Consider the following 13,236-nt stretch of genomic DNA (forward strand, 5'->3'; position numbering starts at 1 on the left):
GATTATTTTTCAATATTTGTATATGTTCTAGTGTCTCTTTCTCCGTTGTCCCATTTATATTTCCAAACCATAACTTTCTTCATATACCTCAAACCAAAAGTAGAGTTAAATTGGCTATCTTGACAATATATGATTTAACAAAGCCTTTATATATACATAAAGAATGTCATACTAATGTCACAATCATGCTTTTTAAAATTATAGACTTTTTAGGGGAAAATCATGTTTGATACTTTCCTATCCAGATGTCACACAATGACAGAGTCATTAACTCAACACTTTTATGTAAGGCTGTTTATACAGGTAACCCCCACATAAAATTAGAAATTTCTGCATTTCAAACGAAGGGTCAGTTGGATGTGGGATATTTTCAAAAAACAAAAGGAGAAAATTCTTGTCATTTACTCTGTAGTTGGCCACTGTACCTGAGATTGTTTCTGGCTTCATAAGAATAGGAAGGGGTTCTTGTGGACTGGTTGTGTAGAGCATTGGTGAACCCATTGACTTGGCCATCCAGCCTGAGAAAGCAAACGCAAGTATTTGGCACTTCAAATCAAAGTCACTAGAAGTTTTTTGTTTTATTGAAATTCTTCTCAATTAACATTATTTTACAATGTGAATCTCTTTGTATTTGCCTGGCTTCTGCACAGATAACACAAATAAAATGCATGTACTATTTTACTTCCTCTACAGAAACCTCTGCTTTGCCTTTAAAAATAATCTATAGGTGGGCCGGGCGCGGTGGCTCAAGCCTGTAATCCCGGCACTTTGGGAGGTCGAGGCGGGTTGATCACGAGGTCAAGAGATCGAGACCATCCTGGTCAACATGGTGAAACCCTGTCTCTACTAAAAATACAAAAAAAAAAAAAAAAAAATTAGCTGGGCATGGTGGCATGTGCCTCTAATCCCAGCTACTTAGGAGGCTGAGGCAGGAGAATTGCCTGAACCCAGGAGGCGGAGGTTGCAGTGAGCCGAGATCGCGCCATTGCACTCCAGCCTGGGTAACAAGAGCGAAACTCCGTCTCAAAAATAAATAAATAAAATAATAATAATAATAATAATAATAATCTATAGGTATATGCCACATTATCTAACATTGTCCTTTTTATCAAGATCAGAAACCATCTGCAATTGGTTCCTGTAACATTTTCACACCAGCAGTGCCATTATAGAAAGCTTCCCATGTAAAATATATCCAAGAGTTTATTAATTGAATGAAAAAGATCCAAACGTTGCTTTGAGAAATTCCAGTCTTCATTTTGGTTGAAGGCAATATTTTGAAGATGGCAGAAGAACTCTGACCTAGATTTCTGCTAATCTAAAAATGTCATGATGCTTAACAAAATGTAGGCATATTTGCTTTTTCCTAAGGAAGACAGGAGATCCTTAATGCAAGAACAGAGAAAATTTTAACTCCTTTTCCTCTTCCATATGAGTAAACTCTGACACAGAAGAGACATGAAAACCTAGAGTTTGAATCTTAATTAAGCCTTGTGATTCTCAAACAGGCTGACTTCCAGATAGCTCTTAAAGAAGAGGAAAGAATTTGTTCACATATTACCTCTGGCATACAGAAAACCATCTGGTTTTAAGGCAGATGTTTCATAAAACAGACAGCTGAGTTAAAATTCTACTAAGTGATGAGAAAGTGGAATTAATATTATTAGGTTTTCTAACATGATTATTAGAATATGTCATCCCAAGAATAACAAACCTAGCTAAGAATCATTTGAAAATATTAAAATCATATAATATACAATACAAAACCCAACTTTAACAAGTAGAGAGCTTCAAAGGACAAAGATTATCAGTGAGTTTGAAATGTATTTGCATTGTCCTCAGCAATATAATACCAAAAATCACCAGTTTGCAAAATCAGCAAACAGGAGAGAGAAGTAATTTGCAAACAGTACTGTTATTGGCTGAGATGTATTCTGCCAAAATTTTTTGTTTAAGCCCTAGCCTTCAACATGACTATATTTGGAGACAGGGTGGATAAGGAGGTAATAAAGGTCATCTGAGGTCATGGGAGTGGGGCCTTAACCCCATAGAACTGGAATCCTCATAAGAAAAGGAAGAGCTACCAGAGATATCTTTCCTTCTGTGTATAGAGGAAAGGCCATGTGAGGACACAGTGAAGAAGGTGGCCATCTGCAAGCCAGAATGAAAGGCCTCGCCATAAACCAATCCTGGTAGGACCTTGCATTTGGGCTTCCAGCCTCCAGAGCTGTAAGAAAATAATTGTTCATTGTTTAAGCCACTCATTATGTGGTATTTTGCTATAGCAACCCAAGATGACTAATACAGGTATCTTTTCCCAGTTGTGTTTATAATGTGATTAACAATAATGCCTTCATGGAATATTGAATTTTTATAATTGTGAACAAGAACCAAATGATAGGTTTGGAATGTGGGACAACAAACTGATGGATTTTTGTGCCTCATGTAGACTTTAAGAATGATAATTTAAAAAATAAACCATTATTTTGGAGTAATTTTTAAATGCACAGAAAAACTGCAAAGATAATACAGAGTCCCTGTATACCCTTCACCCAGATTCCCTTAAGGCTAATAGCTTACATAATTATAACAGAGTTGTCAAACCTATAGAATTAATATTTGTACCATACTATGAACTAAGCTACAGATTATTCATATTTCTCTGCTTTTTCCATTGGCGACTTTTTTTTCTGTTCCAGAATCCAATCCAGGATATCTTATGTATATAATCATTGTGTCTCTTTGGTCTCCTAGGGTCTCTGATAGTCTGCCAAGTCTTTGTTTTTCATGGGATAGTGATAGATTTTACAACAAAAATTTTATCTTAATAAGTTGTAAGACTAATTTTTTCTTATTTAGAGCCATAGAAATAGAGTTGGGGAGACAACACTTTGGCAACCAATGAAACAGTCCACAGTGCCTTTTAAAATGCTACTGGGCCCCATATGCAGATATTCTAATTTAACTGGTTTGGGGTACAGGTTGGGCACTGGGAACATTTAAAGCTCTTTAGTGAGTCTCATATGCAGTCAAGGTTGAGAGTCACTGCCTTAGAATTGGGAAGTCCAATATCTTACTCAAAAGAGTACTGATTCTCGAAGTGTAGGCCCTGGAATAGCAGGTGATTCTGATGTACCTAAAAGTTTGGGAACCAGTGTCATAGAAGAACCTCTGCCAAAGTATTCCTCTCAAATGCCTTGAATAATCCTTGTAAAGGAGAACTCATGACTCATAACATATGTAACTTGACAGCTTAATTGTTAGGGAGTTATCCTCCATTAAAACAAATTGCTGAATTGTAATTTCCAATTAATGGTCACAGTTTTGTTTCTTAATTAAACAATGACTCTACAAATACAAACCCAAATATTGTATTGAATCTTATAGAATTCCAAATGGATTTACACTTGAGAAAATGTTTCCTGCAGTAGAAATTCATCTTGAAAATTTACCTAAAACAGGCAGAACTCGGTGGCTCACACCTGTAGTCTCAGCACATTGGGAGGCCAAGGCAGGTGGATCACCTGAGGTTGGGAGCTCAAGATCAGCCTGACCAACATGGAGAAACCCTGTCTTTACTAAAAATACAAAATTAGCCAGGCATGGTAGCACATGCCTGCAATCCCAGCTACTTGGGAGACCGGGGCAGGAGAATTGCTTGAACCCAGGAGGTGGAGGTTGTGGTGAGCTGAGATGGCATCACTGCACTCCAGTCTGGACAAGAAGAGCAAAACTCCATCTCAAAAAAAAAGAAAGAAGGATTTACCTAAATCCCTCATACACTGTGTATGAGAATATAAAATGTTATGGCTCCTTTGAAAACACTCTATCAGTTCCTCAAATGGTTAAACATAGAATTATTCTACAATCCAGCAATTTCACTCCTGTTATATACCTACCAAAGAAATGAAAACACATTTTCACACAAAAATTCATATATGAATGCTCATAGCAACATAATTCATAGTAGTGAACTAAAACCCAACAGTGGAAACAATCCAAATGCCATCAACTTGTGAATAAATAAACACAATTGTCTGGCCACCTTATCTTTATATGATTTCAAAAGGACTGCAGTACTTAAAATCTGTGAAATGGATCTATGAAATTAATTTCACTCATAGTCACAAACCATTTAGTTTAGGGAAACCCTCTGTCATTTAGAATTGAAATAAAAACATTTAAACTTACTCCTGTTGAGTCTTAGAAAAGAATACCCCAAATTGAAAACCTCAGATGTAGGCTCAGGAGCAAAAGTTTTTCTCTGAGCTCCTGCCTTCCTGTCTCAGTCTCATTCCCCCACAAGGAGAGCCAAATAAACTATCCTCTTCCCCAAAGCAAGTCATACAAACCACAACCCCTTTTCCCCAAAGCCAGCCATAAAACCTAAAATTATTACTCTAACTATCCCTTCACCTTTCTTTCTATGTAAAAACTGGCCATATAGAAATCATCTGACCTCCCTTGTTTGACTGTAGATCATAAGACCTCCATTCCAGAAGAATCCTGCCCCATACCAAGAAGGAAGGAAGGCATGCTCAAGAGGCTAAGAAGAATCTAGGGACAGAGGCCTTGCTTGGTTTCCCCACTCAGTCTCTTGCCATTGGGGTCATATTCTTTTTGTCCAATCATATTTCTACCTGGCTCTCTATACTTTATTGAACCTAAGTATTAAATGGACAATTTCCCCTGTATCTTGGGGTCTTCCTTCTGAAGGTTACCATCACAGGTTAAATAAATTTATATGCCTTCCCTCTAATGACTCTGCCTTTTGAAAGTTGGTTTTTCAGCAAAGTTTTAGAAGGCAAAGTGGAACTTTCCCCTTGGCTCCTACCTTTTTAATCAAATTAGAAAACATATATTTGCTTGGGCATCCAATTACAATGTAAAGTGAATATGTTCATGTCTCAGTTTAGCAGATTGCTCCAGGACTCTTATGTTTTTAATTTGATTCATTAAAGAACCTAAGAGTTAGAGTAAGCTGAAATTACAAAAAAGCCAAAACTGAGAGGCAACACAAATTCTTGGTTATCAAACAGAAGAAGAGCAGAGAATAAGGAAGTGGATAGGTAGAGGGAAGAGCAGGAAAAAGATGGACAAAAGCCAATATTCAGTGACTAGCTGAGTTCCATTAATGACAAAGAACTCTAGTTAATGTCCAAGAGTTCCAAACTTCTTCAGGTCAAGAATGAACAATCTCCCAAGTGAAATCTCTCTGAGGCCTGGCAATGCTGCCATTCCTGCTCTTGAACTTCCATGAAATTTCATTTCCTCATTAATCCATCTGATAAAATCCCATTTCATGAACAGGTCCAATGGAACTGGAATGCTTCTCAAATCAAACGGGAAATTCCTTAATTATACTTAATAATTAACTTGTAATTTTTTTACCTCAATCAATTCCAAATAATACTTGAATGAGATTAGTTCATTGTAAGCCCAGTCCTATTCCCAAAATAGTACATGTGTTTCCAGGATAAGCAAACCCTACTGAAAATGTATCCTCCCATATTCTCTCAAAGACTTTCTCTAGGTCACAAACAGAAGAAAGAAGATGATTTGGAGAATTAAAGAAATAAAAAAAAAAACTATCTACCTGTTGGATTCAAGAAACTTTTTTAGACAAGATGAAAAAGAAAAGTGAGCCAGCTCTTTTAGCTTTTCCATTCTCTGTAGACAATATCAAAAATATCATTTGTTTACATAAAAAATTTAATAGAAAAGGCAACTGCACCTTATGAAGGTGAAAATAGTAACCTATTGTATTTAGTATTCCCTAATATGTTGGGGTAAGAATTGCTAAACATGGAAAAGTTATTTCTTCCTAAATTATACAGTCTGTGACAAAAACGAAGTATAGCTTCTGTCCTAAACTTTCTTGTAATGGCCAAAAAGGTATCACAGTTTTAAAGCCTATTATACCCTATGGTGTAAAGAAATTTCAAAATTATGTCCTGTTTTGTGGCTGTAATAAATTTGTGCATTCTTTTAGCACTAGGCATCTAAGGAAGAGATTCTCAGAGTGCTTTCTGCACTGCTGAAAGCTTACCAAGCAACAGTATGTAAAAATAAATCTTCACAGCCCCAAAGAGCTTTGAATTTCCATGATGCCATTTACACCAAGCAATAGAACAGCAGGCCTTGAGTCAGAATTAGAATTATGTTAATTTTTCCCTATTAGCTATTAAGCACCCTTTAACTTTTTATATTTGGAATACACACACACACACATACACACACACACATATATATATATAAACATACACTATCCAAATTATATCTTACATATATATTCTTTATAAAATATATATATATAATCTTCTAAGGCTATAAAATATTTGCAGGTACATATGGAACTCATAAGAAAGAGTGAATTGTAATAAGCTTTACCTTCCATTCTTATTTTCAGATACACGAGATTTTACTTCAATTAAATTTTCCAAGTCCTGGTCTCTAAAGAAAAAAATATGTATTTTATAAATATAGCATATATATATATATATATATATATATATATAGTAGTTATAACGAAATGACAGGAGATAAGAAAATACTAAAACATTCAAAAATCAGTACATAACCTTGGACAGGGTCATTTGTGGCCCATCAGGTTATGGGAGAGTGGATACCTGACACTGAGCTATTTGATCCATACAACTCATAGATCAAACATGGAAGCACGGATTCCATTGTGAAAGAGAAATAAAGAACTAACTTTTTAGAAGATTTGGAAATCTGATCTGAAAAGAAATCACTAATTTTTATTCTCATTCATCTTCTTTTTCTTTTTTTATTGATGTATAATAGATGTACATCATTTCAGGGTACATGTGATGATTTCATACATTCATATAATTTGTAAAGATCAAATCAGTGTACTTGGGCTATCTATTACCTTAAATATTTATCTCTTCTCTATGCTAGAATCACTTAAAGTCTTCTCTTCTAGCTATCTGGAAATGCACAATCAATAATTGTAAACTATAGTCATCTTACTGATCTAATACTAGGTCTTATTTATTTTATCAAACTGTATATTTGTACCCATTAATCAACTTCTTTTTGGCCAACATTTAGTGAGTACTAATTTTGTGTCATGGAGTACTAACTGTGTTTTTACATGGATTATCTCATTCAGATCTCATAAAAGTCCTGCAGGACAGCATCTGGAGCTCAGAAAGGCAAAGTCAATTTTCCAAGGCCAATTAACTAATTTACGGAAGAGTCAAGATTTGGGACAATGCCATCTGCCCACCTGAAATCAATTCTTGAATGTTTACCTGGAGACCTTATTTAGGCCTTTGGGATCACAGAAACAAGGGAAATCAACTCAAAATTTGAACGAACAATTCATTATGTGGAGGATAAATGGAATGATCAGATTCTTAAATCTTGGGCTACATTAATGATTTGAAGATGATTTTCTACAAGCCAAAGAGAGAAGCCTGACACAGATACTTCCCTTTCAGCCTCAGAAGGAACCAACCTAACCCTGCTGACAGCTTGATCTTGGACTTCTAACCTCCAGAGCTGTGAAACAAAAATATTTGTCTTTAAGCCACCCATTCTGTGGTAGTTTTTTATGCAGCTCTAACAAATAAATACAGGTCTGCTTCTACCCTCACAATGTGATTACATTTATTTTTTCAGCCTTATGGTGAACATCTTCAACTCCTCCTGGCTTTCAACTCCTGGTTGCTGTAGACACTGCATCTTTGCTCTGCTCACCTGTCACTCAAGCTCTTTTGTGCCTTAGCTTGCATGAGGGGAGAAAGAATGGGTTTGGAGCTGAGAAAGGAGAAGAAGCCAGAATCTTAAAAATCCAACAACTACAGACAGATAACTCAAAATTGCAACCTATGCATGCCTTCAAAGAAACATCTTTCCAGAGTGGTACAGTTGCAAGTCATCAAATAAACCATATTATTAGTTGTTTCATAAAATTTTTCTTATTTGATTAAACACTGCCACATAGCAGGTTTGGTAGATTAAGATTTTATTTATTTATGTATTTACTTATTATTTTAAGGCTAGTCAAGTGAAGCAATGCAAGTGGAAAAGGAACAAAGAAATCTACAACTGGTTGTGATCAATTAGTAGTAAATACCACTGCACTCAGAGCAGCTGAGATTTTAATCTGAATAATCTATATTAATATTTAATGTAAAATAGAAAGTCACTGATTAAGGAAAGTAGAAAATGTGCATTTGCTTTGGCAATTCACTCTGATTGATGTCATCAGCTATATTTGAAGATCCAATAAAAGAAGCATAGACTGCTCATAACTTTCCAAGTTAAAGGAGATAAAAATAAATTTTTTGTTCTTTAATTAAGACCACATTAATTGCATAGTGACTTTTACACTGTAGTATAAGATGAAGAACTGTGAGTCAAGTGTGAAAAATAGATTTTTATAGAAATGAAGCCAAATGCTGCAGGGTTAAGCAGAGGCTTGATTCTAAACCCCTTTCATGGCAGTGGCATAGAAAACAGGCAGACCTTACAATTTTATACATTTATGGACAGGTGGAATTAATTCTAAGAAAATCACCAACTTTCTGTAGTTACAGAAAATTGTTGAAGAGCAAATTGTTAGTAACAATTACAACCAATAATGTTTTTGTTTTTTAGAGACTGGGGTCTAGCTCTGTCTCTCAGGCTCTAGTGTAATGGTACTGCCATAGCTCACTGCAGCCTCCAATTCCTGAGCTCAGGCAATCTTCCAGTTTTAGCTTCCCAAGTACCCAGGACCACAGGTGCATGCCATCACACCCAGCTAGTTTTTTGTTTTTTTTTTTAATTTTTGTAGAGACAGGTTCTAACCATGTTGTCCAGGCTGGTCTCAAACTCCTGGCCTCAAGCCATCCTCACACCTCAGCCTCCCAAATAACTGGGATTACAGGTACCTGAACAAATAATGTTTTTTAAAATGTGTATTTCAGAATATTTGGGGAGAAATATGAGTTATCTATGAGATAAAGCCACAGGACAATTTTTGAGTATAAGAATTTATCCATGTTATAATAGTGTCATTTAATTTTTACTCTCACATCAAAGATTGTAACACTCTCTCATAACGAAGGTGAAGAAAAAAATAGAAATTCTGGGTACCCAGGAATTACATCTTTTACTATACAACTTTTCCTAGGAGAAGTTCTGCATATCAGACCCTTATTAGCTCACTCCTAACTGTTCTTCCTTCCTCCTGTGGGTGTGGGAGGTATTTATAAATAGGCACCAATATGTTTCTCACCATACAGCTCATTTAAATTGCTTTTGTAGAGTATCAAACATATTTACAAAATTAAGTGTCTTTATATAAAAAATTTACTATGGTATTCCTTGTATGCCAGGAACTAAATCTTAGGCATTGGGCATTAGTTCAAAAGGAGTATCTGTCTTTCTGAAAGAAATAGAGAATACAGTAAGAGAACTGGTATAATTCTTTAACTTACTGACATTGCAAGATGAGCCCAACTTTTTATATTTTTGCGTATTTTTAATTCTTTTCAGTGAGGAAGTCTTCAAGATTTTGCATTAAAGAAATTAACAGGTCCATAGAAAAGTTAGGCAATTCGGGTACTTTAAATATAAGATGTGACCAAGAATTTCAGTGGCTCCAATTCACTATAGTTCATTGAGAGTATGCCATGAGTGAGAGGTAGTCATTGGCTCAAGCAAGGACACCAGTCATAAGAAACCCGATTCTTTCATCTGGTTTCACTCATAGGGGCTCAAAATGTCACAGCTGGAGGGCTAGACTTTATCTAAGTAGGCTATCGTAAGGCATTGATAAGTTTGAGATTTACCCTCTAATTCATAGAATATTTGCTAAATATCTAACATGTGCCAGGCATTGCACTATGCACTATAGGTAAAGAAATAAGCAAGACAGACCCAGTAGTAACCCTGAAAGACCTTATAGTCAAAAAGGGATGATTAATAATAACTCTCTTAAAGAAACCAGTGCTGTGGGACAGAAAAGACAGCTTGAGAACATCTAGAAGAAGTATCTGATGCAGACTTGGTGGGTCAGTGGGGCTTCCCAGAGCCTGAGTGAGAGATACCTAAGCTGATACACAAAGGATAAGTAGAAGTTAGCCAAGCAATAGCGATGAAGGAGGAGTGAGGAGTATGCAAGTTAGAGGGTGTGTGGGTAGGGTCTGCTTTTGGGTCAAAAGTGATAATAGATGGAGTAGGGAGGCCCATGGATGCCAGATCATGGTGGGCTTGGAGACAACGTTAAGGAGGAGCATGGCCATTACACAATGTCAGTGGGGAGCCACAGAAGGAGTTTAATCAGAATGACTCGATCAGATTTGTGTCTAAGGAAAATCACTCTACAGGGTTGGCAAATGGATTGAAGGGCAGAAGAGTAGACTGGTAGCAGAGGGGCAGGCAAGGAGGCTGAACAATAATCTGGACTACACTACTAGTGAGCATGATGAAGTGTCTTGGACCACTTCCTGAGATTATTAGGCGATGCATCCAAAGTGATTGATCGATTATGGGGAATGAAGCAACAGAAAGAGTCAATATTGTCCCTAGATTTACGTTAACAGAAATATGAAGAATATGCAATAGATAGTTAGAAAGGAACTCTTCTCAGTTTGGAATACTAAAAACTTGAAGGTGTCTTAACAAATAGGAAGTCCTTAAGAAGACAAAAGTATAATGCCACAAATAGTTCAGAGTATTTTTTTTTCTATCTTAGATAAAGGATGTCTTTTCTAACTGTAAAGACCTTGGTGTCACTAGATGCTTTTTAATATTCATTCAGGAGCAGAAATTTAGAGTTTTAATCATCAGTCTAACAACAGTTGATAGGCTACAGATAACTGAATATTTCTCTTTGACACTGGTTGATGAAAATGTGAAAGTGTTACTGCTAAAATTCATGCAAATTCTTACTGAATAAAGGAAAATTGTGTGCACATCTGTATTTGTTTCTAGGAGATGCTCAAGAATGTCTGCTTACATTCTGATCAATGACTGTAGTTTATTCAGCCCCTAACTGTGAATTAAATATACAGCTGCTGGAAATGTCAGCAAAGTCAGATGAAAGAACTCTGATTCACTGCTGTTATACTATTAAATAATCAGTGCTTGTGTCACATTGAATTGATGTAAAAGTGCCTTGTGACTGTTCTTCCTACTGGGAGCACTTTTAAACTACTCTCCTTTTTACCTACATTAAAATCAAGAGGGCAGCATGGAAACATTATAGATACAGGTCACTTCATTATAGAATGAAGTCACTTTTTCCAAATAGATGGTTCAGTCTTTCCTGTTTGTCTGCTTTTTGTGATAATTCTTGAACATCCCAGCTGATTCTCATCAAATCTGGCATACTAATAAAGAAAAATTAGGCTGGGTTAGAATTGTGAATCAAGCCATCATCCTAAAACAACAAATGATAGCCAATATTTTTAATTTTTTTACAGCAATCATATCTGTATACAGAAAATGTCTTTTCTACGGGTATTTGATTAGAAGTTGCTGAAATACAAACTGACTTTTTACAAAATTGGCCTCTCCTAATAAAACAAAAGGCAAAACTCTTTTGAGAAAGTTACCATTGTCAACAAAGCACAATCGTCAGGGGGACTGAAGGAGGAAAGAGGTGGGGGAGGGGATGTGAGAAAGTAAAAGACTACATTTTTCACTGTCCGTTATTACATAACGTGATTATTAAACCTAACCACTTTCAACATCATTGGGAACTTCCTAAAACTGTTACTGATAAGAAGAAAAATCCGCCCAACAAATACCACTATAAAGGGTTGTACTTGGCAAAGATATTTCTATATGATTATCAGCAGCAGGGTTCACTGTTATTTCAGCTATTAGAAAAATCCCCATACAGCAAGCGTTTTCTTTCCTCCCTGTCATTTTCACAATAATCCTCTAGAATAAATAGGTCTTATCACAGTCCTTAAACTGTGCATGGGCAGGAGAGGAGCACAGAGAATTTGAAGAATGGAAAGAAGAGACTCTGAGCTGATTTAACCACAGAGCTTTTGTTTTTCCTCTAGGTAGTGACATCAGAAGTCCCTGAGTTTAAATCCATGGTGTGTTTTCTTTCTTGAAAAAGTTATTTGGTACCTTTGAGCTATAGTTTCCACTTCTATAAAATAGCGCACAGCAACAGATTTCTCATGGGATTGTTGTGAAGATTAAATGTATACAAATTGCCAGTCACATCCTAAGTGCTCAAGAAGAACAAAACAGCAAGAACAAAATATGATAGTCAGATAGAAAACAAGCCAGGAGACGTTAAGAGTTAGGCTAATTCATGTATTACTCTTGCCCCTTTCTCCTAATGGGTTCAAAGTATTTTTTCATATGTTAATTTCTTTTTGTTGTTTCAGAATATTGGACTACTATTTTCAGCAATGTATTTATTATGACACAATTTCAGGTCAGCAGAGCAATTTGGACTTCCGATGCAGTGCACTCTTTTATATTATCTGTTACTTTATTATCCATTAATAAAGCAGTTTTGTGAAAGATACCACATAGCAAATTATAAGATATTTTAAGAATGTAAAATGTAAGTTTATGGTTAAAATCTGTAATATTTTGTGGGCCTACACTATCTGTGGATTTAGGATTTTGAAGATCATGAATATTCTTTCCAATGTCCTATAGTCATGTATTCTAATGTTTTACAAACATCCACATATAAATCATTAGTTTGGTTCAACTTCTTCAAAATATTGTTTTTCCTTATTTAATTGCATTCCTTTCTTTCATTTCAGTCCTAAAACCCTATTTTCTGTAGACAACAAACACTAAATTGTTTTAGTGCAAATAAGAAAACTCGAACTATTTCCAAAATAGTGCAATTGATTTCAGAAAAGTGCAATATGTTTCCTTGTTGACAGGAGTCACATGGGATGGATTGCAAATGTACCCTCACCTAACACATCAAAGAAAACTAAGAGCCTTCAAAGAAAGGCAGGAAGGAAGAAAGGAGAAAAGATGAAAGGCAAAAAAGGATAGGAAGGAGTGGCTCGCATCTGTAATCTCAGCAATTTAGGAGGCTGAGGGAGGAAGATTGCCTGAACCCAGAAATTCGAGACCATCCTGGGCAACTAGCAAGACCCCATCTCTAAAAAAAATTTTTTTTTTAATTTGCTGGGCATGATGGTTTGATCTTAGTTACTCAGGAGGCTGAGGCAGGAGGACCACCTGAATTCAGGATTTTTAGGCTGCAGTGAACTATGATTGTGC

General features: G+C 35.9%; 1 protein-coding gene across 10 annotated transcripts in view; it reads right to left on the reverse strand.

Moving 5' to 3' along the window:
- The window catches only part of SCEL (sciellin), a 105,424-nt gene that overhangs the window by 10,235 nt on the left and 81,953 nt on the right, over positions 1-13,236 (reverse strand). For 9 of the 10 annotated variants that reach the window (XM_039473423.2, XM_039473418.2, XM_010341649.3 and 6 more), the window contains 2 exons: positions 6,391-6,453; positions 426-518 (listed from right to left, as the gene is read on the reverse strand). In XM_039473423.2, the coding sequence (XP_039329357.1) occupies positions 426-518; positions 6,391-6,453 (156 nt within the window). The remainder of the gene's footprint in view (positions 1-425; positions 519-6,390; positions 6,454-13,236) is intronic. The other variant, XM_039473422.2, reaches the window with a different exon arrangement.

This window comes from Saimiri boliviensis, chromosome 16, assembly GCF_048565385.1.
Source record: "Saimiri boliviensis isolate mSaiBol1 chromosome 16, mSaiBol1.pri, whole genome shotgun sequence".
Classification (NCBI taxonomy): domain Eukaryota; kingdom Metazoa; phylum Chordata; class Mammalia; order Primates; family Cebidae; genus Saimiri; species Saimiri boliviensis.